The sequence below is a fragment of the Micropterus salmoides genome, unplaced genomic scaffold, assembly GCF_014851395.1.
Source record: "Micropterus salmoides isolate LMB-PRFRI ecotype aquatic unplaced genomic scaffold, ASM1485139v1 Ms_hic_scaffold_1, whole genome shotgun sequence".
NCBI lineage: Eukaryota > Metazoa > Chordata > Actinopteri > Centrarchiformes > Centrarchidae > Micropterus > Micropterus salmoides.
The window spans coordinates 9,845,074-9,873,064 of NW_024040040.1; the positions used below are offsets into that span (position 1 = coordinate 9,845,074).

A 27,991-nucleotide genomic window follows, 5' to 3' on the forward strand; every position below is an offset into this window, starting at 1 on the left:
TGTGATTCTGGTTGTCGTATCCATTCGTTTAAGACCGTTTTTCCTTTGTCGGAATGAGGAAATTTGATGTTGTCATACATTAATTTTCCTCTCCCTTAATGAGTGCAAATGAAGGCTTGATTCTGTCAAGATAAAATTGGGTTTTTACACAGTCTTATTTATTTGAAGGAAATCCACAGACTGTTAACTAAACATGTTATTTTTTTCAACAGGCGTGTAGGAACCCCATCTGTCTAGATCTGTCTCCAAACATGCTGCATGGACGCCTGACTGGGAATAAAGTTGTCAACTGGGATATCAAGGTGGGAGGAGGATCCAGCTCATACTGTCATGTAGCTGGATCATGCTCAGAGGAATATTACATATTGAATTGCATGGATGTATATTGTGTTTGAATATGTGTTGTTTGTGCGGCAGGATATGATCAACTGTGTGGGTGGCGTGTCAGTGCTCTTCCCTATACTGGAGCAGTTGGCCCTGGTGACCCCTGATCAGCAGGCAAGTGATCCTGAAGCAGGGTCGGATTTCATTACCCCTGATGTGACCACGCCGGCCGATGGAGATTGGGTCATTCTCCCATCCAACAGGGCTTCAGGTCTGTTCCGCGACAACCTACAACCTGTTTGTCTTTGCTCTCGGTTTGATTGTGAATCTTGGGGCACATATAGAAACAAAAGTGTTTGAATTGTTTCAGAGGCACGCCTGGAGAAGAATCTGGTGGCCACCTTCCTGCTGGTGCTGAAGCATTTCCTGCAGAGACACCCGATCAACCAGGAGAATCTGCTCCACTCGCATGGCGTTGGTACACTGGGAGCCCTGTTGCAGAAGGTCTCAATTAAATTGTTTTTGCATACTAACTAATATTAAAAGGGCGTCAGGATGGAATTTTAGACCCTATGCAGGCTCCTCAAACTCTAGTCTAGTGTAGTTTGTTTACTTCTCTCACACACAAAACAACACATTTGTTAAAAGACATAATTTGCATGTTTGCAGTTATTACCATACTTCCATCACTTCCCTCTGTTAAATATGTCTGAGGAGAACGGTTATCCTGTATCATATAATATAATGTTAGAAACTGCTTTGAGTTTTTCTTTGGAGTAGACCAGTTTGAAATAAAAACATGAAATGATTTAAATTCACGCTTGAGGACCAAAAGAGACACCAGAAACACAAATCCCATCCCTCTCCCCAATTTGTGGCCTTAAAACAAAGCAAGTTACCTAATTATCTGGGGTCTCATGCTAATACAAACCCTGCAGGAGTCACGCTAAATGTCAGCTCGGCGTTATTGTTTTTCGGCGTACGACCACAGATGTGTGGTTTCCATCTTCCTGCAGTTAAATGAAAAGAAGACCGTAATGTTTTAAAAGCATTATCTGGTCTTTACTATTGAGTGCATTTCACAAAATGCATTAACAAGGTCTTTGCGTACTATTAGTCCATGCAAAAAGGACATAAGCCTCTTGTTTTACTCCCTGTTTAAACTGGATTAGTGGTTCTGTAGAGGACTCACATATAGCTTCTATTAAATAGCTCATACAGCATCAAACTCAAATGGTGTGAAAAGTAAGTCACGTCAGATAGCGTTTGTCTCTGTCTGTTTCTGCTCATTTGTACCTCTGCTTTCTTCTCTGGTTCAAGTACCTCCAGTTTTTATTTGTTTATCAGTGGGGAGGGGGTGGATAGACCTCTGAATCAGCATTTACACCATGGGGGAAAATAAGTCTCCACAGAGACTCCGATAAAAGAAAATGTCTTAGATGCGCCACACCCTGTAAATGGTGTCCAAATAAACCAGTAATGTGTTTCCCCATTCCAACATGTCTCTAATCTGTTTTGTGGAGGAGAGTTGTGGTCAGGGATTGCTTTATACTGGTTAACTTTGTCGTTGTCTTGGGTTATGGGACTGTAGATAAAACGTTTATGAACATCACATGCATTTTTCAATTATCTCCCTCTTTCTGTGGTTCACCGTTTTCTGTGTGCTCCAGTAAATGTGCATATAATTATAACTTATTGTATGTATGTTTTGTTTTAGCTGCCAGCAGGTCACGTGGATGTCAGTGTGCTGGTTGCTACGCAGCTGCTGATAGAGCAGGTGACATATGAGAAGAACCAGGCTCTGCTGCAGCAGCTTCACACACATCTGCTGTTCAACTTCAACATCTGGAACAAAGGAGACTTCCCTCTGCGCATAGGTTTGATCTGTATACATGTGTTTGAGTGTGAGAGGGTGTGTAGTCATATTTTCATTAAGTGTTCTTCTAGAAACATGGAAATTAGGTAAATGTGTTACTAAATAGGAACAAGTTGACAACAATACAGGAATCATTAAGAATAGAGCAAATGAGCTGTTGTACTGTGTGTGTGAAAAGAATCAACAATTAGAACAGATGAATATGTAAAGTAAAATAGAAATGCTCTGCGCTCAGCAAAGTAGGTCGCTACTTAACCTCAAGGAAAACCACAACTTGTCAAACGAGATATAAGGTGTTAATTAGTGAGCCTACGCTGGGGACACACAGGAGGCTGAAGCACTTCTGCCTGCTTCCTTTCAGCCTCCATGTTAACCAGTTGGGCTGTTCAGACAGGACGCGTCGCAGCCAGCTCCCGATCTGCAGCCATAGTTTTTTTGTTTGTTTTTTTTTCCCCCGCGCAGCACAAGGGAATTAGGCAAAAGAAACACACTGATAACGATACAAATGATAACAATGATCTGATTCTGAATGTGTGTACCATGCTAACCCTTTTGATTTCTCTGTGCTTCTACCAGCTGTTCTCCTGGAGTTTCAATTCGCCCGATTTCTGTTTTTAAATGATGTATTTTTCCACATATTTATACAGTCTATAGTCTAAACAGAGTGACAGAGAGGAGCCCCTCCTCGCTCCTTTTAACTTCATTGTTGCAGAATCTAGGAACACATACAAATCTTATAAATTCATTAGGTTATTATCAAGATGAGCTCTATGTGTGATTAGAAAAGAGCAAAGGAGGATTGTTGAACAGCACGTGGTGCTTCTGATGTGAACTGCAGGGATTCTGCTTGTGTGAGAATTGACGTTTTGCTGTGCTTCCCTCTCCTGTTTCCCTGCGGTGTCCGGTGTTGTCCGATTATTATTATTTTTTTGATTATCTTTGGACAGGGACAGGCTAGCTGTTTATGCTAAGCTAACCAGCTTCGTATTTAACAGACAGATGTAAGAGTGGTATCGCTTTTCTTATCTAACACTCTGCAAGAAAGCAAATCAGCATATTTCCCAAAATGTTGAACTTATCCATCAAAACAGACGGCATGCAGATGAGTGTAATTTATTTAGAAACAAAGTTTATATTGGAATTGTGAGGTAAAGATTACATGTTAGTGAAAGAATACAGATGAAAATATTTTATCCAAGTATCATGACATGTTTGCGCTGGTTGCTTTAGCTTCTTCTTGACTGATGAAGGACCGTGAGAGTGATGCAGTCAATTAATTTTTTAATTCTCTGTACATTTACCCTGCGTTTTCTATGCATCTGTTGTTGTTGTTGTTGTTATTATTAGTCTATTTATAAATCTTAATGGCTGTTGGCTGCACCGTTGCTGCAGTTTGTGTGTGAAACACAGGAAAAAGAGTGTGTCCCTGACTGAGACTGTTACCAGTTCTAAGTTGTGCTCACTTGTTTTCTTCTAATGAAGGTCATATCCAGTACATGTCAACTGTCATAAAAGATAACCGGAAGCAGTTCAGAAAAAAATATGGAGTTCAATTCCTCTTGGACACTATACGCCTTTATTACGGGTGAGATTCCATATCCCTAAGTTCATTCCTTATACTTAGAGATTCACATACAGTTCACTAAACATCATTGTCATCTGCTCTGTACTTCTTTAGGAAGAACAGCAATAAAGAGAGCGACCTGAGTGAGGACGATATTCGTACCATCCGGGCGTCTCTCTACGGCCTCGTTAAGTACTACATTAGCAAGGGAATGTCACAGGACGAGATGCACAGCATCCTGGGATACATTGCTGCCATTGGAGACGAGGACCAGGTGAGGGGGGTTGGGTCAAATATTATGGTGTGCACAAGTTCTTTAAATAAACTGGTTTTGTGAGTGTGAGAGGCGTCACAGAGCCAGCAGAAAGACAATGGTGACCTTAAAACTTATTAGTATCATATGCACTGGAATGGCACTAAACTTCACTTTGAGGTGTGTCAGGCCAACATTTAAGACATTTGGAGTAGGTCAAGTTATTCATAGTGTATGCGTGGCAGATGACCCACATTGTGAAACTGGCTAATGCCAACCACTCTTGCTATTTGAGGATTTCATTGTGAAATAAGATGACCTTTTAACTGCAGGATTTTCTGTTTTCCTACGAGACTAACTGCAGTGATGCCTGCGCAGGAAGCTGTCGGCTCATATCCCGCCTGGTAGCCTGTTTTTTCCAGCCCCCCTCTCTCTCTCACTCTCTCTGCATTATTTTTTAACATTTCCTTGCTCTAAGCAATATCCATCAGCGGCTGCTGGCTGAAACAAACCACTTAATATCTTTTCCTCTACGACTGCAAAGCTCCAACTGTTTTCGCAGGACATGGTATCTGTCACCTATTTTATGAAATCCACTTCCTCCTCTTGTCACACCTCCTCCCCACTTCTCTTCCTTTTTTAGTCCCGTCTTGGTTTTCATTTTGTCTGTCACTTTGCATATCCTCTTACACCACAGTACTATAAGTGGATGCTTACATCACCATCTATGAACATATGGTCAATATTATCTTATGATCCTCCTCCCCTGCTCAGCATCTGCCATCTCTCTGATACTATTTATCTATTCATTAAGCCAGAGTGAGTCTTCAAACACTTAATGAATTATGTTAAAAATATGAAAGAATCACTTTACCAAAGCATAATCTTCAGTTAAACATTGTCTAGGTGTAAACATTGCAATAGAATCACTTAGTTTTGCTCTGTGAGAAAATAGATTTCAGATTTATTTTGCCCGCTTCCATTGTTTTTATATTTTAAATTAACCAAAACTCTTAATCACAGTGATATGACTTGCATGATTTAGCTGTTTTGCTTCTCAAAAGAATGTAGAAATCTGTCAAAACATGCAACCATGGCTAAGTAAAAGTAAATAAATTTAGTTGCAATTGTGTGTGTGTGACAGTTGTGTGGACTTCTGGAGTTGATACTCGGCCTTCTTCAGAGCAGTCCGGCCAGGGACCAGCTTTTCCTGCTCCTCTTTGAGCCTGGGGCGGCCGACTCCTGCTACGCTCTCATGCTCAATAACAAGCACTCAGATCGACTACGAGAGCTTGTGTTCAAGGTGGGTTACTGCCAGCTATGCCTGGGACATTCTGACAAATCAAAAGCCACTCCACGTCTAAGCTGCGATACTTAATTATTGCCATCATGAGTCCATTTCTGAGTAAAACGCTGTAAAAGGTCACAATTAGTTATGAAATTCCTGAAATGTGATTGAACTTTAAGAGATGTCTTGCATAAATTCAGGGGTTTTCGTGTAAGAAGTTTTGAATTAACTCTCAGTAACTCTTTTATAAATGCTTCACTTACACAGTATCAGTGTAAAGAAGACAGAATAATTTAACCAAGTCAATGCTTTTAAGCTGTCTGTGAAGTATTTAATACACTTAAATGTAAAAGTGACTTTGGACCAGACACCAACTCACTCAGAATGTCCAAGCAGAGAATAGTTGCTAACATGATTGATGTGAATCCCCAAATCTCAACAGGAATTCACCACAAATGTATGATAACACTATTAGTCATAGAAAATCTGCAAAACCTTTTCTCTCTTCACCCCTGCACAGTTGTTTGAGCGCATGTTGCGCTGCGACCGAGTCTATGAGAGGAATAAGCAGCGTCTGCGGCTGAGGGACGCAGGTTACGCCGGCCTGTCGCTGCTCTTCTCCGAACTTCACATCACTCCAAACCTGACACGCTGTCTCCTCAACCAGGTCCTCCACACAGGTAAGTTTGTCTTTTTTAAACGACTAGTCTGTTTTACACTGTTCTACCTCCCTGTTTTACTAGTGTTGCCTCACCTTTATTTTTTGCAAATAGAAGATCTCTCCTGTGACCATAAATCGTCCCTTGAATTAAATGTGTTCAGCCTAGGTTGCAGCAATTGGTCATCACTTGTCATTCTGTGAATTAATGAATCGACGCCATGAGTCCTTGCGGAGCAATAAGCCAGTTCTCATTATTGCCTGTCTTTAAACAGAGGAGCAGTGTGGATTAACCTTAATTCAACTACTGTCATATTCACAAAATGCCTCAAAGCTCAGGCTTTGTGTTGGAGGCGGTGGAGAGAATTGATCCCATGTCTGTCATTCGGAAAACATACAATTTCATCAGAAATAAATACAGTATACTGTCTCACAAATGTAAAACTGTGTGTTTCTAAAATCTTCAGATCCAGTGGTGAACTACAAGGACCTGATGGCTCTGGTCCAGCTGACTCATCGCGCCGGACCCAGCGTACGCCTCATCGTCTGCAAGAGGGTGAGGAAACACCTGCACTTAAACCTGCTGACACAATATAAATTATATATATTGAATCCTTCCTTCATCAGAAGAGCAGCTAGTGTATATGTTTACAGTGCAGCCTAACAAGCTGACATTGGTGTAAAGAAGTCAGACAATAATTGTCATCATGTCGTGAGAGTTAACATTACAAAATGTAAACACATTAAATCAATGACCATCAATCAGTACCATAAAAAATCTTGTGATCTGTTTCATCAGTTTAATACCCTCCATTTGCTCTATTCTTTTGTTTATATCTGAGTAGCTTGGCTGTAACTTGTTAACTTGTATGTAAAGATTCAATAATCACATGCATTTAATCTTCCCACTAATAATAATTAAATAATAATTGAATCTTCAAAACTCTAATAATACTGTTTTAAGTGTGTATCAGTACGTAACCGAAGTCGAGAAGGAGCAATGATCAAAGTACATCACTTAGAAATTGGAAATAAAAGTGATTTAATTGTTTCGTCATTAGCACTTAAAGCTTAGCTTTGAGGTTGTGTTGCATTTAGATCCTTTACCCTCTGGTGCTGCATGACTTAGTTTTCCTGCAGGTGTCATTAAATCTTAATCTTTTCCTCCTCGGTCTTCAGGTGTACCAGCTGCTACAATCCCAACAAGATGCTGCCGTCCAGATTTCGAAGCAGCAGTGTTGGCAGGACACGCTCATGCGGCTGTACCTGCGGGGTGAAGGGTCCTTGCAACTGAGGAGCACTGACACCGTCAGCACCTGCAGTCTCGACTTGAGCCGGTCCGGTGGCAACAACCGCCTAGAGCTGCCGCTGGAGAGGAGGGCGCGGACAGGAAGTGCTGGCCGCCTGGACCGGCTGGAGGATGACCGGCTCAGCATAGGTGACGCTCGCTCTGTGGACAGCCTGGAGAATGGTGACGTGATCTCGCTGCTGGACACGCCATCTTCCTCTGCCTCCACCGAGCCGCAACTACACGTCAAGCCCTGGGTGGTGGGGAAGTCCGGGGGCCTGATGCTGGATCTGTCCCACCTGCAGGCTTACGAGGGTGGGGAGAGCGGCAGCCAAACGCCTGGTAGCATGCCAAGCACGCCGTCACCACTGGAGAACTCCAAGCCTTTCCCAGGGAGCTCCGGGGATCGAGATGCAACTTCTTCCCTGACTGAAGACAGCTTTCTCTTCAGTGACAACATCTCACTGGGGGAGTCTTTCAACAATGCTGAGGTGAGAATGACGATACTTTTAATCTACTTGAGATGATTCAGGAGAAACGAGTTTAGGAGAGAGTTTTGTCGTTACATTAAAGGATCAGACTGCCAGTATTCTGTTTTTGTTACTGTCATCAAATCCTATGAAAAGACCAAAACCAACTCAATACTTTCCTTCTGCCTTTCTCTGTCTGTTGAAGATGTAAATCTTTAAAAAGGGATCAAAAATACTGTATATATTTTTTCTAAAAGGCACTGTGTATTACTCAAACAGGAGTAAATAGTGCATTTGGGGGGGGGGGGGCTTTCTTCAGCTGCATGTTTGGTTCTTTAGTAAGTATTTCTGGCAGCTGGACGGTGCAACCGGCTGAACCTGGTCTATATGAAGTATAATATTTTTTTCTATGAGCACTGGAATGTTGTAGGTGCCGCCCTCATTTTGTTGTTTGTTGTTTGTTACCTGATAGTTAGCATGTGATAAGAAACCCCCTTGTCTTATTTCACATGATAGTCTGTATTCCAAGCTTGTTTTAACGCTACTAAACAGTAAGAGCTTCTTACTCAGTGGGTGAAATGTCACTGCTGCCTCAGGGAGCCCAGCGCTGAATTTATGATCTAGTGGGCTCTTGTCGTCATTTCAGTGACACATGAGGGCAGAGGTGGAAGAAAGACAGCCTGTCTCTTTCACATATACATACTGAAGCTAGCGGTCACACAGCTTTAAGTAATAGAATAAATTAAATACTGAAATAAAGAATAGTCTCCTCACACACAGTTGATTTTAAGATTGTCCAAATTGATGGTGACATTATATCTGTCATCTTCTTCGTCTTTGTTTCTTTCCTGTATCCTGTTACCTACTGCTGCAAATATACACCAGAGGGATCAATGAAATTTAATTGAATCTATTCTAATCTCCTTGTCTGTGTCTTTGGTGTGGTGGCACCCTCTAGCGGGCAGAGGAGGAGCTAAGCAGCATGCTGCTGGAGATTGTGCTGTGTGTGATGTGGCGTGGCGTGGAAGGTTCAGACGATTCGGCGTGGCTGGAGCGTGGCCAGGTCTTTTCAGCTCTCACCAAACTGGGAACCGCCAACGAGCTGCTGCTTCCTGTCGACCAAATCAAACTCAGGTGAGCCGTCTATTCCTCCGCTGACAGTACTGGACATAGCAGGAGTTTCCAGAGACGGGCTCACCAGCAGCATCTAACGGTCCTTCCTCTGTGCTCTCGCTTTCTCATTCAAGTCTTATGGAACGTATGTTGGAGTGGGCTGTGAGTGATAACCGCGAGGCATCGGCCGCCACGTTGCCACAGCACACTGAGAACGCTGTGCGTTTGCTTCACATGGTGCAAGACTTCCTGCAGGCGGAGGGCCTGGTCAATCCAGCGCTGTGGACGGAGAAGGTGCTGGACGAGACTGTCACGCTGATGGACAGCCTCATGGTGTGGTACTCGTCCGGCACGCAGTGGTTCCAGCTCTCACAAGTTGGACTGAGACTGCTGCTGGGCTTCATGGCTCAGGAGGACCCTGATGTGAGTTATTTTTTCCCATTGTCCACTGTGTCTTCCTTGTTGGTTCTTTTCCATGTGTCATTGTGAATAATAATAAATGAGCTCTGTCCCAGGTGTGCGCCATGGCCACTGCTAAGCTCAATGGTATCCTTCAAACCAAGGAGGTGTCCAGCCAGGACGAGGCCTGCTACCTGCTAGGTAAGGTGGAGTGTATCCTGAGGCGCTCTGTCCAGGAGCAAACCGAGGAGACATACTCCTTCCTGGTTCCTCTGCTGCGAACGCTGCTCTCCAAAGTCCACCGCCTCCTCTACATGGAGCTGCACCTCCCCCAGCTCCCTGACACCAACGGCAGCCCGTCCTTCTTTGAGGACTTCCAGCTGTACTGCAAGTCACCTGAGTGGCGCGTCTACCTCGACAAATACGTACGAGATTGAGATTTACACTTACTTGTTGTTTTAAATTATATTAGATACACATTTATTTGAAAATGTAAGAAGGATTTTCTCTCTTTTACTTCTGCCTGCTTCTGCTCTGTCTTTAGATTATCCCCTACATGAAGCAGTATGAAATCGAAACATTCAGCCAGGGCCACGAGACCATGGCTCTCTACTGGAAGGAGTGCTACGAGGCCTTCATGGTCAGCCTGCATAAGAGAGAGAGGGAGAGGGGTGAGAGCAAGATCCGCTTCCAGGTTAGTTGGATCAAAAATAACTGAAGCCTCTTTTTCTCTATTTCTCATGTTGGTTTGGTCTAAAACTTGCCTCCCACAAACTCATCACTTTCCCTTCAGGAGCAATTTGTGGAGCCTTTCTCACGCCGAGGCCGCCAGGAGAACCTTCGCTACAACAGCATGTTGAAGCAGCAGCACAGCCAGAACAGCGCCACCCTCAGGCAGTGGAAGGCAGCACGCCGAGGTCTGGTGTGTGAGAGAGGGCCCTGGGCTGACAGGTACTGACATCAACTTGTTTCCTTACCTGCATTTACTGTGGTAATTCAAATCTTATCAACATGGGCTAGAACTTCATGTCGACTTTAGTTTATACTTTATTAAGATAAGATGGAAACAATTGCAGCAGCAGGGGTAGTGGGGAAAACACTAATAGGAATAAGTGTATAAATATAAAGGTACAGCTTTGGGATTATTACAAGTGTGTTTTGTAACCATCTAAAAGGCAGCAGGATGAGATGCACTGGAGGGTTTCCAGCGCTGAGAACTTCTCCCGCATGAGGCTGAAGCTGGTCCGTAATTACAACTTTGACCCACATCGAGAGGCCAGCGCTCTGAGAGACAACCTGGGTAAGACTACATTTCCTCTCTGTGGGCTTTAAATCAGGGTTCATTTTTGGTCTGAGTTTAGAAAACCAGCCTGGTACATTTTCACTGCGTCTCTTAATGTACTCTTGAATATTTAGACTAAATATAAACCTCCAGTGGCCTTAAAGCTGCTCTTGGCAGCGAAAAGTACCTGCTCAAGTAGACGTGTTCAGTTAATAGGTGATGTTGAGGTGGGATAAGTGTGTGTACAGTGTACACTTTCTTTTCCAATTCTCTTCAGGTTTTTTCTTTCAATAAATAGAAAGTTTTATAACCACCCAGCATGTGTCAGATTCAAAATAAGTTAAGAAAAGAGGTGTGAGGTGTTATTTTCCTGGCAGGTAAGTATTGTAGTTTGTCAGCCTTTGACAAGCGTGCTAACAAGTGCTAAGAAGTTAATTTCCCACACTGGCATGTGATATTAACCACTGCACCATCTCTGGATGCCTCCCCTCAGTTTTTAATCCTCTCCTGTCTCCCTTGCTTTGCTCAGGTGTCCATCAGCAGCGTATAAACCCAGAGTCTCTGCTGTTGGAGGCTGTGAAGCAGGTCAAAGTGAGCGACCTGGAAGACGACATCCTAGAGCTGCCGGAGGACGACCCCGCTGCTGCCAACAACCAGTCAGTCACCAAATACAACAACCACAGAGCAACAGTGTTCAGATAATTGATAAAAAGTCGAGAATTACAGCCTCCTGTTCTTTGTCCATGTCCTGCAGAGTTGAAGCGGAGGAGGCAGGCCAGAAGGAGAAGCTGGTGCTGTGGGAGGACTGCGAGCTGGTGACGGTGGTGGACGTGGTGCCCGGCCGCCTGGAACTCACCACACAACACATCTACTTCTACGATAGCAGCCAGGAGAAGGAGGAAGGTGAGGAGATAGTGAAGAGGTGGATGAGGAAAATATCGGAGAAACTATGCTTTTACTTACTGTCTACTTGTTTCCCGAAGGAGTGGGCCATGACTTCAAATGGCCCCTGTCTCAGATCCGAGAGGTCCACCTGCGGCGTTATAACCTACGTCGATCAGCTTTGGAGATCTTCCTCATCGACCAGACCAATTACTTCCTCAACTTTAAGAAAGAGGTGAGAGTCACAAATCTAATCCAATTTATAAACTCCAGAGAAGAATACTTGCCTTTTAAATAGTTTATAACAACATTTTGTTTTCTTCACAGGCGAGGAACAAGGTCTACAGTCGCATGTTGCTTCTACGATCCCTCAGCCTTTATGGAGGCCGCTCACCGCAAGAACTCCTCAAAGCCTCGGGGCTTACACAGGTCAGGACACAAGAAACACTGATACAGAGCGGTCATTAACAATTACACTCATAGTTGAATGAAATGTATTCATTGTGTAGGAGTTTCACACCTTCCTCAAGTATAGGAATATAGATGATGACGACAGGACTCAAGTATGTCATGAAAAGTTCTTTAGTGCGCTCGCATAATTGCGAAGTGAAATCAGACCAAAACTAACCCAATGTGTTAAAATGTATCAAACCATAAGTTTTGGTTTGTACCTTGGTGCGACTTTCAGGTGTGAAAGGCCCATTTTGAAGTCTTTGGTCTGTGAGTCCAGTCAATCAGCTGCTGATCTCTTCAGTGTTGTTGGCAAACATAGTTTTGAGTGTATTACTCACAGGAATGCAAATGGTGTTTTCCGGATTTGATGTATATCATTTTAGAAGAAAAGACTTGATGGGCTGTGTCTCCCACCATGTCCTTTTTCTGGTCGCCAGGAAAAAGTACCCTTAAAACACGTGGTGGTGAATCACTTCAAAATTGATATGGTCTCCCAGACTCTTGCTTTTAGGCGTATGCACAGATTTCATTTATTATAAACAACACATGCAAGAGAGCTTCTGCCTCTGCCTCACATGTTGAATGAGACCACACTGTTAAGAGCGTTGCAGTAATTAAAGGAGTGGTGTCGTATGGACACTGGGTTGTTTATCAATTAAAATAATTACTCTTCCAGCTTGTGGTTAGAACCATATGTGGAGCAGGCAGTTGTTGTTGTTGTTGTTTTTTTTTAAAAGACTTCCCCATGTCAAATGATGAACACTGTAAATTTAATAATGAATTCTGCGCTCAGACAGATGATCTGAACAGGACTGAACAAACTCTCATATTGTCAATAGATCGACTTTAACGCTCACCTTTTTTTCTTCTCCTGTCATTTTGAGTTGTGAGCTGCTGTAAGTTTGTAATTTTTTGTGGAACTGAGGAAAATGAGAATAACAACTGTCTTTGCACAGAAATGGGTGAACCGGGAGATTTCCAACTTTGACTACTTGATGCAACTCAACACGATTGCAGGCAGAACGTACAACAACCTGGCTCAGTATCCAGTGGTATGTTCCTCACTGAACACATTACTATACATTTAACTGTGGTGACCAGGTCAGTGTTAATATTTTAGCTAACGTGTGTGTGTGTGTGTGTGTGTGTGTGTGTGTGTGTTACCAGTTTCCCTGGATTCTAGCCGACTACACTTCAGAGGAGCTGGACCTGTCTGATCCGCGGGTATTCAGGGATCTATCAAAACCAGTCGCAGTACTAAACGAACGCAACGCTAAAGCTGTTAGAGAGAAGTATGTTTCATCTTGAATTATTCCCATAATTGAATTAGCATTAAAACCAGCATAAAATGGATATATAGAAGTTTGTCAGCAGCTAGATGAAGCTACGTTGCTAAAAAAGCTCACGCTACCTTTTTTAAATGTGTCCTTTCAGGTATGAAAGTTTTGAGGACCCAACAGGCACCATTGATAGGTTCCATTATGGCACCCACTACTCAAACGCCGCTGGAGTTATGCACTACCTTATCAGAGTGGAGCCCTTCACCTCCCTGCACATCCAACTCCAGAGTGGACGGTAATGAGGCCAGCCAGACACTAATCAGCATGTCTGCCCTGCATTACAGCCACTTTACCTCTTTTAATCTTTCATGTTGATAGTGTTTGTAATGATAGCATCCTCCAGAGGACGTTTAGTCGTAGTGTGTTTACTCTATTGTGTGATGCTCATCCTTCCTTGTCTCAGGTTTGACTGTGCAGACCGCCAGTTCCACTCCATCCCTGCGACATGGCAAACTCTCATGGACAACCCCAATGACGTCAAGGAGCTCATCCCTGAGTTCTTCTATTTCCCAGAATTCCTTGAGAACCAAAATGGTGAGGTTTGAGTATAAAGGATCCTTTAGCAAATGCTTTAAAATATTTATATATATATATATATATATATATATATATGCAACACATGCTTAACTGCTTTACTAATTTGAATGCAGACCTACTTTAGAATAAGTGTGCAGTGGATCGCTCTGATAGGTAATTTAAAGAAAAATGAAATATGATTACAAATATTTATCAGATTCCGCCTTGGCAAATGAACTTACGGTGTTGCCTTGCTTCTTCTAATTATTCCATGGGTTAAACGTGGGTTAAAGAGAGTCCAGTTGTGAGAATCATCATAAATATATTTTGAATTCCTTCTCTGATCCCGGTCTTCTTTCACTGGTTTTCCTCCTCTATACCTCACCCCTCTCTTTCTTTTCTATTGTCCTCTTGCTGTCACCCAGGCTTTGATCTGGGTCGCCTGCAGATCTCCAAGGAAAGAGTAAATGACGTTGTTCTGCCCAAATGGGCCAAGTCCCCTGAGGACTTCATCTACAAGCACCGCAAAGCCCTGGTGAGCTGAAGATTTAGCTCTACTGCTGTAGTATGACTTTGCTCCTTAGGGATCATTCTCAGAAAATATTGTGCAAGAAGAAAAACCATTATTAAAACCTTACCCTAACATTAACATCAGCACAGAGTGTTCAGAAACATTATTAGTGTATGTGTATTTGTGCAATGGCTGGTTTACGACCAGGTGTGGTGGTGTGTGTTTTTGTGACAGGAGTCGGAGTACGTATCAGCCCACCTTCACGAGTGGATCGATCTGATCTTCGGTTACAAGCAGAGGGGCCCTGCAGCGGTGGAGGCCCTCAACGTCTTCTACTACTGCACATATGAGGGTAAAGCATCCAGAGCAGCTGTCACGCTGTCGTGTCATGGTTTTATGGTCTTTTTAAAATGCTTTTGGCAACACTTTGTTTACAAATGGATGTAAATTTTGATTTAAAAAAACAAGCATTCAGTCAGGATTACATCATCAAATACATATTTAATTAATGGTGTTTTTCTAAACTGTAATATAACAATGGTAAAAACATACTTAGATATTTTAAGTTCTTTGGTGTTGCAGGGGCGGTGGACCTGGATGCCATCACTGATGAAAAGGAGCGTAAGGCCGTGGAAGGCATGATCAGCAACTTCGGACAGACACCCTGCCAGTTACTCAAGGTGCAGACACCTTTTTTGTTTTTAAAAAGAACCAAAAGCCTGCAGCTAATCATGACTCAAGGTGAATGATATGGTGATTAATCCGATTTTTGTATGTGTGTGGCTGCATAGGAGCCCCATCCGGTGCGTCTGTCTCAGGAGGAGGTGGAAAAGAGGAAGGCTCAGCTAGACTCGTGTCCCCTCAGCATGTTCGAACACCTCAGCGACCTCAAATCCTTCTTTGTTGAGGTTTGATCTCTACTGCTCATTTACCCATGAGAAGTATTTTTTCTAACCTGTTTTTTTTTTTTTTAAATCTGGCATTTGATTTTAATATTACCATGAAATAATCCCTCTATAATAACTTGGATTTCAATTCGGTCCCCCGTCATATTACAGGGCATCAGTGACAGTGTGCCACTGGTGAAGGCCGTGGTGCCAAAGAACCAGTCCCATTCTTTCATCACCCAGGGCAGCCCCGACACCATGGTGAGTCTGACTTTGTAAACAAAATGAATGATGAATGAAGGGCAGGCGATTAAAAGTGATGTCTTCATGGTGTTTGTGCTGCCTCCAGGTGACAGTTAGTCAGAACTGCCTGGTTGGGACTCATGGATGGCTGCCTTACAACAAGAACATCTCCAACTACTTCACCTTCATTAAGGACCCCACTGTCTCCAACACCAAGTGAGAACACCCACAGTGTGCACTACATTTACAGCAGAGTAGCCAGCTGGGAAACGATGTAATGCTGCCTTTACCGCCATTTTTCTAAGCTTGTCTGGCTTCCTTTCACCATCTTCACCTAGGACCCAGCGTTTCCTGTCCGGTCCCTTCGCCCCTGGCGTGGAGGTTACAGCGGGACTGTTTGTGGTCTCCCACGATGGCAAGTTGCTCTTCAGCGGTGGTCACTGGGACAACAGCCTCCGGGTCACCTCACTGGTTAAGGGCAAGACTGTGGGACACCACATCCGACACATGGGTAAACACGCGCCCTACACATGTCCCAGTGACGCAAACTCTGCATCTTCACTTGTGTTACATCCAAATCAAACAGGCCAGGTCTCTATTCAAAATAATTAGCTCTTCCTCACACTGCAGTTTACCTGAAGAAGTTGACATATAACCACCTGATAGCTGTTAGATTCAATTTCTAGACTGGAAATAGGTTTAAGCACAACGCTGCTGTACTGGGCTGCAGCCTGGGGCCTAAACTATGAAGCAGGTTCTACATATGTTCGTTATCTGGCTTCACTAACCCTAACGATGGCAAGCAAGCTAAGTGGTCACACAATGCTGGTTATCAGCTCGGCAAGTCCACCCAGGGTTTTCTAATCCAGCAGACGATCAATCCCAAACATGGACAAGTCTACTGGCAGCAGAGTGTCATATTTTACAAATGAAAGCAAAATACAACAGTGGACAAGACAGCTAGCAAAATAATCTCCAACTGTGTGAATGCACAAGTTAATAGGCTTATAATATCAATGCCCCATCATTAGGGCACAAATATATCTATTTAAGTATAATTACATTTGTATATTCCATTAAATCACTGCATTGACCATTTTAGTCTTTTAGTTCAGCTGTGTGATGAATTTTTTGCATTAAAAAACCATTGAGTAAGTGGTCGTTTCACCTAGTGTTAATTTTGTCAGCCATTTTAAAAATTTAGTCTTAGTCCTGTGTCAAATGTCCTAGTTAGTTTTTGTCATATTTAGTCCACTGTATACTATTTTTATTAATCAAGTTTTAGTTTACTAAAAGTCTGATTTTAGTCAAAAAGAAAATCTGTACTGTAGTTTTAGTCATTAACCATCACCATTATTTTTGACTCTTCTAACTCAATTTTGATTAGCATTTTGGTCAATTTGCTCTAACTAAAATAGAGATTTATCATTTTAGTCTTTATTTCACTCATCTCACATATAGATAAAATGTTTTGTAAAATTTGAATGTTTGCTTTGTTCTAATTTTTATTGCAAAGGAGACTTGTTATGCTGCTTCAAGTTTGTAGTGTTGTTTCCAAAAATCTTATAACCACATGGCTTGCCGTCCGATATAATTAGGTATTTGAAATGGGACCAAATATCTACATTAAGTGCCTCTTTCTCCCTAGCATGTTGTGTGCATCAGTAATGCCTTCTGACAAAAAGAAAGAGATTTTATTAAAGTTGTCATTTTATGAATTACATTTTAGTGTCGTAATTTTTCGTCAACAATATTACATGTTAATATAGTCACAGTCAGTGTTTAAGGACATTGTCGCCGTCTCGTCATCGTCTCGTTTTTGTCAGATTAAAAATGGTCGTTGACGAATATACTTTGTTTAGTTTCATCTGATGAAAGTAACCCTAGTTCAACCTCACTTTTACAACTTCTCATCACTTCAAAGATTAAGATTAATTTATGTCACTCATTTAGAAACAACACGCATCCTGGGAAAGTAAAGCATGATAAAAATACACAGTTTCAATTAAGTTTATGACTCAGTGTCGTGTCCCTTTTTGTATATGTGCTGTGGTTTTGTGTGTCTCCTCCAGACATTGTGACCTGCTTGTCAACAGACCACTGCGGCATCCACCTGATCTCTGGCTCCAGGGACACAACCTGCATGGTGTGGCAGGTTCTGCAGCAGGTTAGGACAGCCACGACTTGCTTATACACCATGACAGATATTGATCTACAAATAAGAGTTTTAAAGTAACAGATTTAACTTAACGTGTTCGTTACTCATTAATATGGGAACCTTGAATAATTACATCATTCTCAAAGTGAATGACCTGGATTCATTTGTCAGTATTACTTATTTGGCTCTAGACTTCTCCTCGACCGTCGTCTCTCTTCGTGTCATGCGACCAGACACATTCTCTTAACCTGTTTTGTTTGTTTGCTGTGTCGTGCAGGGTGGAGCTCCTGTGGGTCTCTATCACAAACCGGTGCAGGTGTTGTACGGACACACGGATGAGGTGGTCAGTGTCAGCATAAGCACAGAGCTGGACATGGCTGTGTCTGGATCACGGGTAAGAGCGCACACCGGACTGCTCACCACTGATTTTGTAGCGTTTGTTAATTGTCATCCTGCAAATTCATGTGAACCGTACATGTATAAAAAATCCAATGGAGCCAGGCTGGATATCGAATCATGTGCGTTATTGAAAATCTTTTCAATTGCATGCTGAGATGATGAGCTGGAACTGGAGGGTTTAGAAAGTCAGTGGCTTATAATGTGAAATGACATTGATCTTGCAAATGTAGCAAAATAAAATAATTATGGAGACTTTTCAATCAACTTTTACAGCTGAGTAAAACTTTCATTTTTATTAAATTTTACAAGAATCTTGGAGGCTAAATCTTTAAACTTGGAAAAAGAACAGTTGTTTCAGGTAAATTAGTTATTGATTCATATTTGTTAGTAATATAATGGACTAGATTTAACGATGGACACTGGCAATGCTGTATATGTGTTGTTATTTGGCTTAAATCAAAAATGGTTGGATCCAAAATTTCTCATCATAAAAAGTGGAGAAGCCGGGCGGTTTGTTAAGTGGAGTGCTGGCACAAGTGAAATGGAAGTATTTTATGTATTAGCTTGACTTTTCGAATGAACACCATGACAATGTAGATGAATGTAAATCCGTGCGTGTCTTATTTAATGTGTGCTTCCACTTCTTGTGCCCCAGGATGGGACAGTGATCATCCACGCGGTGCGTCGGGGTCAGTACATGCGCTGCTTGCGGCCGCCGTGCGACAGCTCCCTGCCGCTCTCCATCCTCCACCTGGCCGTGTCCTGGGAGGGTCACCTGCTGGTCCACACCTGCCTTGAGGGCAAAGCAACGCTCAAGGTGCATGCACAGTTTGTTTCACACACACAGACATCTAAAGAGGGGAATCTGGGACTCACTGAATGTCACTTTTTTTTTTCTTCTTTCTCTTCTCAGGATAAAAACGCTCTACATCTTTACTCTGTAAATGGGAAGCACCTCTGCAGCGAGCCTCTGAAGGAGCAGGTGACTGACATGTGTGTTTCAGGGGAGCATGTAGTCATTGGCAGCGAGCAGGGATACCTGTCCATCCGTGACCTGTACAGGTAAACTCCCATACATTTTTAAACTTATTATCAGATTCTGATAGAGATTTTGAAGCTTGTCCTGTCTTTTTTTTTTTTTTAAATAAAGCTCTAACAGCAGTCTGGGTACATATGGACATTTTTAGATTTAACTGTTTCTCCTGTGCAGTCTGTCTCTGTGTACGGAGCCCATGGCCATGCGGGTGCCGGTGCGGAGCGTCTCGGTCACCAAGGAGCAGAGCCACGTCCTGGTGGGCCTGGAGGACGGCAAGCTGATCATCGTGGGCGTGGGCAAGCCGGCGGAGGTAAAGAACTCTCTGAGGAACTACATCGCTCAGAGCCTGGAGGGATCGCCGCTCATGGCCTCCCCTCTGCTGGCCCCACTACGAGCTCGCTCTCCAACCCACCTGCTGCACCAGTGCGACCAGCTGGTGTTTAGCCCCAGTTCCAGCTCCCAGAAACCCAAGCACCCCTAGTCCCTTCCTCCACTTCCATTGCTGTAGATCTGACATACACCCATTCAAACACACAAATGAACCTGCTGCACACCGTGTTGCAATGCTCAGTGTCCTCAAAGACCTTTTAACCCGCAGTCACCTCTCTTTCTCAGGGATGATTGTCGCCCACATTCAGTCATTTGGCTTCATTCCTCCCTAACCAAACACACTCTTACATCTGAGCCCCACAGAATGACAATAACACATTCCTTCAGCACACAGCCGAGCAGACTCAGCGGCCACCAGAATTGCGACTGTGATATGATAACAACGTGTAGTGCTTACCTCAGTCTGGTTTTTTATTTTCAAAATATTTGGCATCTGTGCAATATTTGACTTGATTTGGCCGTTGACCTGGGATAAACTCCATCCCCCTGCTGTTTACCTGAAGTGTCATTATGTCACGTGTTTGAGTGTACTCTACAACTATAACAAATATGCTGTGAAACAAACTCAATACTAAGTAACGCTTCTGCAAACTCAAGCCATATTAACAGTGTAGCTACAATCAAATAATGCAAACTAAGAATCTTGCGCCAAGATAGACTTTAATGTTTTGATAACGTAGATAGTGTGGTGTTGTAGATGTCGGAGGATGTCCCCCCTCTGAATAGTTTGATGTGAATCATCGCATCTTTCTGCTTTTCATTTTTTCTGTTCAAATTGACCAAAGTGAATCAAGCTTTGATTTTTTTCTTTAATGCTTCACAAGATTCACAAGTCAATCGAGCTCCAATGAATTAATCAATCACTCATGAATCATATCCCCCCCCCCCCCCCGTTTCCTTTGACTTCACGCTTTTCTTCCCCCCTCCTCTTCCCCCTTCCTCTTTCTCCTCCCCCTCGTACTCTTCCTCCACTCTTCTCAGATGCGTTCGGGCCAGATTACGCGGAAGCTGTGGGGCTCCAGCAAGAGACTGACGCAGATCTCCTCGGGGGAGACGGTGTACAACGCCTAGCACGATCGCAGCTGACCCGTCCCGGTCCCCAAGCCCTGAACCCTTCCCGCCATGCACATCCCACATTCCTGTCACCCAGCTCGCCTCCATACCGGTCTGAGGGACTCATTTCACTTCCTCCAGCACCTTTCCACAGTTTAACGGGTGGTGGGCAGCTGTCTTGGGGTGCTAAAAGCATTGAGCATCACAGCGTCTGCATGTCCGTGTGTTTGTTAAGGTTTTTTATGTGTGTGTATTCCTGCTTTGGATTGACCGTATGGCGCTGGCGCTGTGGTTCAATTCCAGAAGTAGCGCCACCACCCACTACTCCCTAACACCATGTCTTCTCTCTTAATTCCTCACCTAGTCATAATTTTTTTTACATGATACTACCATCAGCCATGTTTCCCCGGCAGGTGCCTTTTCACAGAGGCCCCTGTGTATTCTCTGACCTGCACAGCTTAAATCTGACAGGATCGGTCAGCTAACTGCTCTCCTGTGTGTATGTGTATGAATGTCTAAGTGTGTGCATGTGCATTGTATTGCCATGCTCTATCTGAAAATATTGTTTGAAGTGGCCTTTTTGCCCCCCCCCCCCCCCCCCCCCCTAGTTTGCCTTGGCTGCAAACAGGCGGGCCTGTGCTCTGTAGGCCGAGACTTTTCATTGGTTGCCTCAAAGGTGCCACACAGCAACCTTTACGCAGTAAGACGGCTCCATCACTCATAAGACCAAACTCTCTGCCTTTCATATGCTTTTATTATAGTGTGTGTGTGTGTGTGTGTGTGTGTGATTTTCATGTGGGTTTTTTTTGTTTTTTTTATTGCAAATTCTGTATTTTTTTGTTTTGTTTTTTTTGACAGATTTATGCATGTGCCCAGTTCTTATGCATGGAATATTGGGTCAATTTTTGAGATCAGGTGGCAGACGCAGCAATGGACAAGTCATGTTTTTAGTGTTTTATTTTAATTTACACTTGGATATAGCCAAAAATGTCTCTGATATAGCTGACTTGTTTTGTTTTAGAAACATCTTACACACAACAGCAGATAGCAATGTTAGCTTATCATTTAAGTTTTGTAAAAACAACTCTCACTACAGGCAAAACACTACATTCTTAAACACAAACGGCTTCCATGTGAAGATTTATCACAAGAGTACGGAGAAAAACGACAAAGTCACACAACATTTAGCTCTCCGTGCTTCATCGAATGTTTTTAAGTTACTTGAATCCATGTTTATTTATAAGTAAAAGTAGCAGTTTTTTAAATCACACTTTGTCTCTTGAAAACAGACAGCAGTATGGCATATTTTCAACCCTCCTGACTGTTCAGGCACCTGTAAACGAAGGAGAACGAAGAAATCCTCAAGGGCTTTATGCGATGTCAGTGTTAACAGCAATACAGCTCCTTCGTCAGGTGGCTGTCGATGCTTTCTTCCTGTTTTTCTGTCTTGTCTTGGTTGCTCAGCCAGCCCTCCAGTCTTCCTAGAGCTTAACTGGGACACTAAATGTACCCTAACCCCCCCACCCCAACCCCAACTGCCTCAAACTATCATCTTTTATTATTTTTACATCTCATTCTCCCTCATGCTCATGGTGAAGTGATTTCAGAGGAGTTTTTTATGGGGTATCAAGAAGGTTTGCATGCCTCGTTTAGGTCGCTTGGAAGACGTGGTGTTTGCGCGTGTGAAGTTGATTTCTGTAATAGCAGAATCAGAACAAAGCCACAGTATGAAGCTCCTGTGGATGAGACAGTGCAGTGTGGGGTGTGTGTGTGTGTGTGTGTGTGTGTGTGCGTGTGCGTGCGTGCCAATGATACATGTTTATTTGTTATAGCCAGATTCTTGATTTAATCGTACATGTTGATGTGGTGTCTCTCTGCTTCTGTGAACCATGGCGGCCCTTGATTATTTTGGCGCATGTCATGGGGTTTGGCATTGGACACAGGGTTGCTCCTGCGGTTCTCTCTTTTTGTTTTCAACATGATTTTTGTATTTACTTATATATTTAAATGTCACAGCGAAGTGGAGTGCAAAGACCAATCTGTGTCCTTCTTTAAGACATTTGTGAAAGGTGCATAAAATGTTTTTCAATGCAGTTTTATTTTTCTTTCATTCATCCACATTTGTCATTCAGACAAAAGACCACTGTTTGAGTTGTTCCACGACTGCAACAAACGGAGTGCCTTTATCCCAGTGTGGTGTTAACATAGAGCTAGGTTTCTCTCATTACTGAAGCTTATCGTCCCAGACCTTAATATAAATCAGATGACAGGAGCATTCCGGACGTTCAACGACCTCCACAGTTTCAACGGGAACCAAGAATATATAGGGCAAAACAAAATCACAAAGTACTATTTTGTGTCTTAGCAACATTCTCTGTGACTGTCACCAAATGGATGTGTGTATATCTGTGATTATTTATGAATACGGTATATAATGTACAGCATGATTTTTATTTCAGCGTATTTGAAATGTACTTTTGCACTTTCCAGGTACTAAATTGTAACAAATTGTTTTAACTTTGCTCCCTAATCTGTACAAACTGCTTTGTATACACAAGTGGAAAATGATCATTAAAGTCTTGTCTAAATTTAAAATCAAAAATTTCCTCGTGTTTGTTAGTTTTGTGCAGATATAAAACAGACACAGATGTAATATGTCAAGTTTTATTCAAGGAGATTCAAGGAAATCCAGACTGATGCATTTAATGGTAGCCCAAACTAATGGAAACAGTATTGACGGATATTCAAGAGGAAAGAAATCAACCGGGGCACTGTCTTATGCTGTTTCTTTGTGGTTTTCATGCAGAGATTGGGTATGAGCAGATGGACGCTCTCTTCAGTTCACAGTCGATGGCCGTCCACCAGCTCTCATCTGCAAACAAGCGGTAGGGACAGATTTGTAAAAGACATACTGGCTTGCCTAACGTAACACATAGATGGCGTTTGTAGGCCCAACGTGTGTTGTTACAGGTACTTTACTGTATTTATGATTATTAAGCTTAAGGGACAGAACAAAGAGGAAACTTGTACATCGAGACAATCCGGGTATCCTCAGTGCAAGGCAAAGGTTGCCATGATAATCTTATCAACTCATTCACGTAGCCAGTGAGTTCTCTGAGCTTCTCTGATCAGTGACCCTTTAATTCATAGTACAGCTGAAGGTGTGATTTCACAACCCAAGACTCTCAATCACAATAGTGTGATTAAGGCAGTAAGTATGTGTTTTATCAGCTCAACTAATCTAAGGAAGGTTAAAATCAAGGGAAGCTAGACTTGGTTGAAGATACTCGAAGATTTTTGCCTCATTTGCCCTTGTTTTTTACCCTCTGTAGATTACTATGAATGACTGAAAACCTTCACCGACCGCTCAAGTAATGAATAGATGCTGATGTTAGTTCTTACAATATAAATAACCTGACTAAAAGATCATTTTAATGACACAGGTGGTAAAAATAAAGTTAGCCTAGTGGCCATACCATCCCACCCGGAGTTTAATGAATGGAGAAATGGTTTTAGTATAACAAATGTGCAATGTTTTTTCAAAAGTGATATAGCAGCACTTTAATGGTCTGCCTGTGACATCTCTTCTAGGAAATTCTGACTTCAGACATAAATCAGTTGCTGTGTGTGTGTGTGTGTGTGTGTGTCTCTGTAGTGTCCATGGGCAGTTCTTACCTATCTTGAACATTTCCACACAGACCGGTTTATCAGTGTGAATGTTGGGGTGACCTGGCATCCAGTCACTGTAACGCCACTCTGACCCGTCTACCCATGATGCCTGCTGATTCTGAGGTGTGCGACACCAACACACACACACAGCACATCAAAACCATTCTTATTAAAACACACAATTAACAGTTAACATATTCAGTGGTATGGCAAGTATTCAGACCCTTTTAAGTAGAAGTAGCACTAACACACTCTGTTAGTAGTAAAAGTCCTGTTTTTAAATGTTTTACTTAAGTAGTAGTTTCAAAAATACGGCCCATGTTCCTGATATATTATTATTTACCATTTATAAGATTGTTAATACTGTTGCATCAATGCTTACAAAATATTTCACTGTGTTTGGCTTTCTGGACTAATTTACTGAGAGCTCAGAAACAGATGGAACATTTTAAAATAAAAGTTCAAAGGTCAATGTTTTACCAAGGTAAGAATAACACTATCTGCCCCGTTGATAACATATCTGATGACACTCTCCTTGGCCTTCATGCTGCGCCACAGTACAGGACCAGACTGCTGGCGTCACAGTCAGTAAGCGCTATAAAATAGTGATATGAGATTTCTGAAAACATAATTTAGAGATTGTATTGTGACTCTTTTCTGTCTACTGTAGATAAACAATTAAAGATGTGTTTGGAGAGAGAGAGAGCCTGGATAATGGCACTGCTACATTATGCGGGGTAGACGAGAAAGAACTTGCCTTGACCATGCCTCCTAGCCAGGTCAACACAGGGTTGCTCTCACCACCATTTGTCACTAGAGAAACCAGGCGGGAATGGAGGTCGCCACTGGTTATAGATGCAAGCTCAGCATTTGGGGCAAGAGCTCTGCATAAGACCTGGGGGGGGACAGAAAAGTATGAGATTTAATTTGTAGAGCCACAGACTTTCAATTTGGTGTATTGTCTATAATTGTAATGTGACATGTAATTCGTCTAACCTGTGCATCTTCGAAGGCCAGCGGCGTGGGGTTGAACTCATAGCAGTTTTCATTGATGACCTCCCCCTTACATGCCACGGTCTTTGTTTGGAGCCCGGAGGTGGAGGGTTCGGTTCCTTGTTTAAAGCCCTCTGGGATTTTAAGAATGGGTTCAGTGCCCTGTCTGAAAACATCTGGGATAGACATGAAGGGTTCAGTTCCCTGTCTAAAGCCCTCTGGAAGGTGAAGAGATGGTTCAGTTCCCTGTCTAAAGCCCTCTGGAAGGTGAAGAGATGGTTCAGTTCCCTGTCTAAAGCCCTCTGGAAGGTGAAGAGATGGTTCAGTTCCCTGTCTAAAGCCCTCTGGAAGGTGAAGAGATGGTTCAGTTCCTTGTCTAAAGCCCTCTGGGACCTTACGGACAGGTTCAGTTCCCTGACTAAAACCAGCTGACATAGACATCACATGTTCTACTACTAGCCTAAGGCCATCTGAGGCAGACCTCATGGGCTCGGTTCCCTGCCTGAAACCATAAGGGAGCATCATGATGGGTTCGGTTCCCTGTCTGAAACCATCTGGGATGGACATCTTGGGTTCGGTTCCCTGTCTGAAACCATCTGGGATGGACATCTTGGGTTCGGTTCCCTGTCTGAAACCATCTGGGATGGACATCTTGGGTTCGGTTCCCTGTCTGAAACCATCAGGGATGGATATCTTGGGTTCGGTTCCCTGTCTGAAACCATCAGGGATATGAGAAGCAGAGGGTTCCTCCACACGAATCCAACCGCCACCATTCTTCTGGGCTGGAACGTCAAGAGGGACTGGAAGACAGAAGGCCATGTTAGGTCACCATCTTAGTTTAGTATGTTTGCATGCTAACATTTGCTAATTAACACTAAACATACAACTGAGGCTGATGAGAATGTCATAAGTTTAGCCGACATTTGGTCATAAACCAAGGTACTGGTGGAACTGAAAGTATAAGGTGATGCTAGGTGGACAGTCGTGACCAAACCATCCAACTGTTGTTCAGATATTTTAGTTACAACCAGAAGTGTTGGCATGCTGTTAGGACTAGAAGAAAACTTGCCACGTCTGTATCTTTGTAGTTTGTTGTGGGTGTGGGCTGAAGGTTGTTAAGAGTAAATCGTGGTTAATTTTCTAAACATTTTGACAATTTCACTATTATTGCTCCCTCACCCTTGTCTGTCAGCCAGTGTCTTCTCTCCATCTCTCCAAATCCATTTCCCAGAGAAGGCTGGATGAAAGCTGAAAAATGAAAAACATATCCAGTTTTGTGGCTAAAAAATTCACTCACACAGATACTTAAATTAGCATGTTGGCGTAGTTCCATTAAATAAGCTGCCCAGATGAGGTAAATGACCCAAAAAGAACCCAAATGAGTTAAAGTAATCAGTTATTGTTTAGGTTTGATCATATACGTACCCACTCTCCTGTCCATCTCAGTGATGTGCTCCTGCACCAGGCCGGTGTTGAGGTCAACAAGGAATCTCCTGGAGGGCTCGGTACCTTGTCGGAAGCCATCGGGGAGCCGGTAGGTTGTCCTCTGCAACCTTCGAGGGAGTGCAAGCGGGACAGCCTGGAGGCCTGTGTAGGGTGTTGTTTATTTTACAGTTAGCTGTTTTTTGGCTTCTCCTCGCAAGTTGAATTTCTAACAAAGCAGTTAAACTGAGGGTCTGTATTCATGAAAACCAAAATGAATTAATGAAACTCTTTGAGCTGTGGTTGCACACACTCTTGCCAGTTGACAGATACGTAACCGTTTGGCCTTTCACATCAATTATTAACTATTGTGCCAGAATAATATGTAGACCACAGCCTTTCTTTAATGGTGTAATATTTTCATAATGGTCAAAGTCTCATTTCTGCATGGGTCAGTTGCCACAGTCAACACTTTTGCTGTTAAGACAACAAACCATAAAGAATTATTAAATAATTATGATATTGAAATAATCTAACATAACATCTAACATTCACAACAACCATTAGTCTGTCAAAAAGCATCTAATTGGAAATGTTTATATTTAATATAAAATCATTTTATAAAGCATCATTCATACATTTATTTTATTGTAATTAGACTTTTTATGTCAGTGTCAAGAAATAGATATTTTGTGTTCATGATAGAACAAACCCTGCGAATCACATCATCTGCAAATTAAAGCATTCAGTAACTCGTGTGACATAAAACAAGTGTTTGCAGAGAGATCTTACCTGACAGCGTCAGGAACAGCAGCACTAACTTCAACATCCTGTAAACACCAGAAAAACAGCAACGTTTCACAGACGTCTTTTTAGCAATCAAACTGCTGTATGCTGTAAAAAAGACTTGACAGACTGCTGTAGTGTGGAGACGGTGTGTCAGTTTGTGTGCTGCTTACCTGAGATGGAGGTGGTGAACACTGAGCAACTCGGAAACAAAAAGCTACCCATTAATATGCTACAGTCCTGGTCGTAAAGCCCATTATTTATTGATGTGATTACTGGTATGTGATGCACTTTGCCCCTCAGGTCTTGCCTGATAAAGGTTTGAACACGATAATATAACAGCAGGTAATAAAGTGCAGGCTGTGAACAGTTGACCCCTTACGTAAAGCCCCATCAGCCAAAACAGCCAGTTTTCCTTGACACCCTACTATACTGTACACATCCCGTTTTCGGGGTCTTGTAAATAAGGTGAATGGCACTTGGTTTAATCGAGGGTAGTTCAATCAATATTTGGGAGAGTAGGCAGAGGGTAACCATGACTGGTGCTCATACAGTAGGTGGGACAGGAGTATTTACAGGCCATCTGATGTAGTTGATACACATGCACAGTTTGCTGTCATAACCCTGGTAAGAATTCAGTGCCCTTGATTCCCACTTCTTTTTTTTTCATATGTTAATGATCTTTTTCTATGCAGTTTGCAGAATTATCACCATTTCAGCAATGGTAAAGTCTAAAGA

The 27,991-nt window shown here is 42.7% G+C and overlaps 2 protein-coding genes across 5 annotated transcripts in view; one reads left to right on the forward strand and one right to left on the reverse strand.

The window, feature by feature from the left end:
* nbeal1 (neurobeachin-like 1) overlaps positions 1 to 22,978 on the forward strand; it is a 47,551-nt gene extending 24,573 nt beyond the window's left edge. For all 3 annotated transcript variants that reach the window (XM_038717594.1, XM_038717613.1, XM_038717603.1), the window contains 37 exons: positions 213 to 302; positions 418 to 595; positions 695 to 828; positions 2,042 to 2,201; positions 3,683 to 3,785; positions 3,879 to 4,038; positions 5,162 to 5,320; positions 5,826 to 5,985; positions 6,431 to 6,519; positions 7,143 to 7,742; positions 8,680 to 8,855; positions 8,969 to 9,257; positions 9,350 to 9,658; positions 9,778 to 9,927; positions 10,027 to 10,184; positions 10,409 to 10,533; positions 11,045 to 11,171; positions 11,270 to 11,418; positions 11,499 to 11,632; positions 11,725 to 11,826; positions 12,807 to 12,902; positions 13,018 to 13,142; positions 13,285 to 13,425; positions 13,594 to 13,724; positions 14,132 to 14,241; positions 14,452 to 14,569; positions 14,800 to 14,897; positions 15,009 to 15,125; positions 15,276 to 15,365; positions 15,454 to 15,563; positions 15,686 to 15,858; positions 17,420 to 17,514; positions 17,783 to 17,899; positions 18,560 to 18,721; positions 18,818 to 18,966; positions 19,115 to 19,250; positions 20,312 to 22,978. In XM_038717594.1, the coding sequence (XP_038573522.1) occupies positions 213 to 302; positions 418 to 595; positions 695 to 828; positions 2,042 to 2,201; positions 3,683 to 3,785; positions 3,879 to 4,038; positions 5,162 to 5,320; positions 5,826 to 5,985; positions 6,431 to 6,519; positions 7,143 to 7,742; positions 8,680 to 8,855; positions 8,969 to 9,257; positions 9,350 to 9,658; positions 9,778 to 9,927; positions 10,027 to 10,184; positions 10,409 to 10,533; positions 11,045 to 11,171; positions 11,270 to 11,418; positions 11,499 to 11,632; positions 11,725 to 11,826; positions 12,807 to 12,902; positions 13,018 to 13,142; positions 13,285 to 13,425; positions 13,594 to 13,724; positions 14,132 to 14,241; positions 14,452 to 14,569; positions 14,800 to 14,897; positions 15,009 to 15,125; positions 15,276 to 15,365; positions 15,454 to 15,563; positions 15,686 to 15,858; positions 17,420 to 17,514; positions 17,783 to 17,899; positions 18,560 to 18,721; positions 18,818 to 18,966; positions 19,115 to 19,250; positions 20,312 to 20,401 (5,610 nt within the window). In that variant the 3' untranslated portion in view covers positions 20,402 to 22,978. The remainder of the gene's footprint in view (positions 1 to 212; positions 303 to 417; positions 596 to 694; positions 829 to 2,041; positions 2,202 to 3,682; positions 3,786 to 3,878; positions 4,039 to 5,161; positions 5,321 to 5,825; positions 5,986 to 6,430; positions 6,520 to 7,142; positions 7,743 to 8,679; positions 8,856 to 8,968; positions 9,258 to 9,349; positions 9,659 to 9,777; positions 9,928 to 10,026; positions 10,185 to 10,408; positions 10,534 to 11,044; positions 11,172 to 11,269; positions 11,419 to 11,498; positions 11,633 to 11,724; positions 11,827 to 12,806; positions 12,903 to 13,017; positions 13,143 to 13,284; positions 13,426 to 13,593; positions 13,725 to 14,131; positions 14,242 to 14,451; positions 14,570 to 14,799; positions 14,898 to 15,008; positions 15,126 to 15,275; positions 15,366 to 15,453; positions 15,564 to 15,685; positions 15,859 to 17,419; positions 17,515 to 17,782; positions 17,900 to 18,559; positions 18,722 to 18,817; positions 18,967 to 19,114; positions 19,251 to 20,311) is intronic.
* Positions 22,979 to 23,033: 55 nt separating this feature from the next.
* On the reverse strand, positions 23,034 to 27,986 carry LOC119901890. 2 transcript variants are annotated; one of them, XM_038717658.1, is made up of 9 exons: positions 27,427 to 27,986; positions 27,260 to 27,297; positions 26,471 to 26,632; positions 26,225 to 26,293; positions 25,282 to 25,845; positions 25,049 to 25,239; positions 24,810 to 24,947; positions 24,059 to 24,170; positions 23,034 to 23,255 (listed from the first exon to the last, which is right to left on the reverse strand). In XM_038717658.1, exons 2-9 carry the CDS (start codon positions 27,294 to 27,296, stop codon positions 23,182 to 23,184), a joined length of 1,347 nt encoding a protein of 448 aa, XP_038573586.1. In that variant the 5' UTR covers position 27,297; positions 27,427 to 27,986; the 3' UTR covers positions 23,034 to 23,181. The 2 variants fall into 2 exon arrangements, with proteins under 2 accessions (XP_038573586.1, XP_038573576.1); XM_038717648.1 differs by having other exon boundaries at positions 25,049 to 25,845; positions 27,427 to 27,977.
* Positions 27,987 to 27,991: the final 5 nt, after the last annotated feature.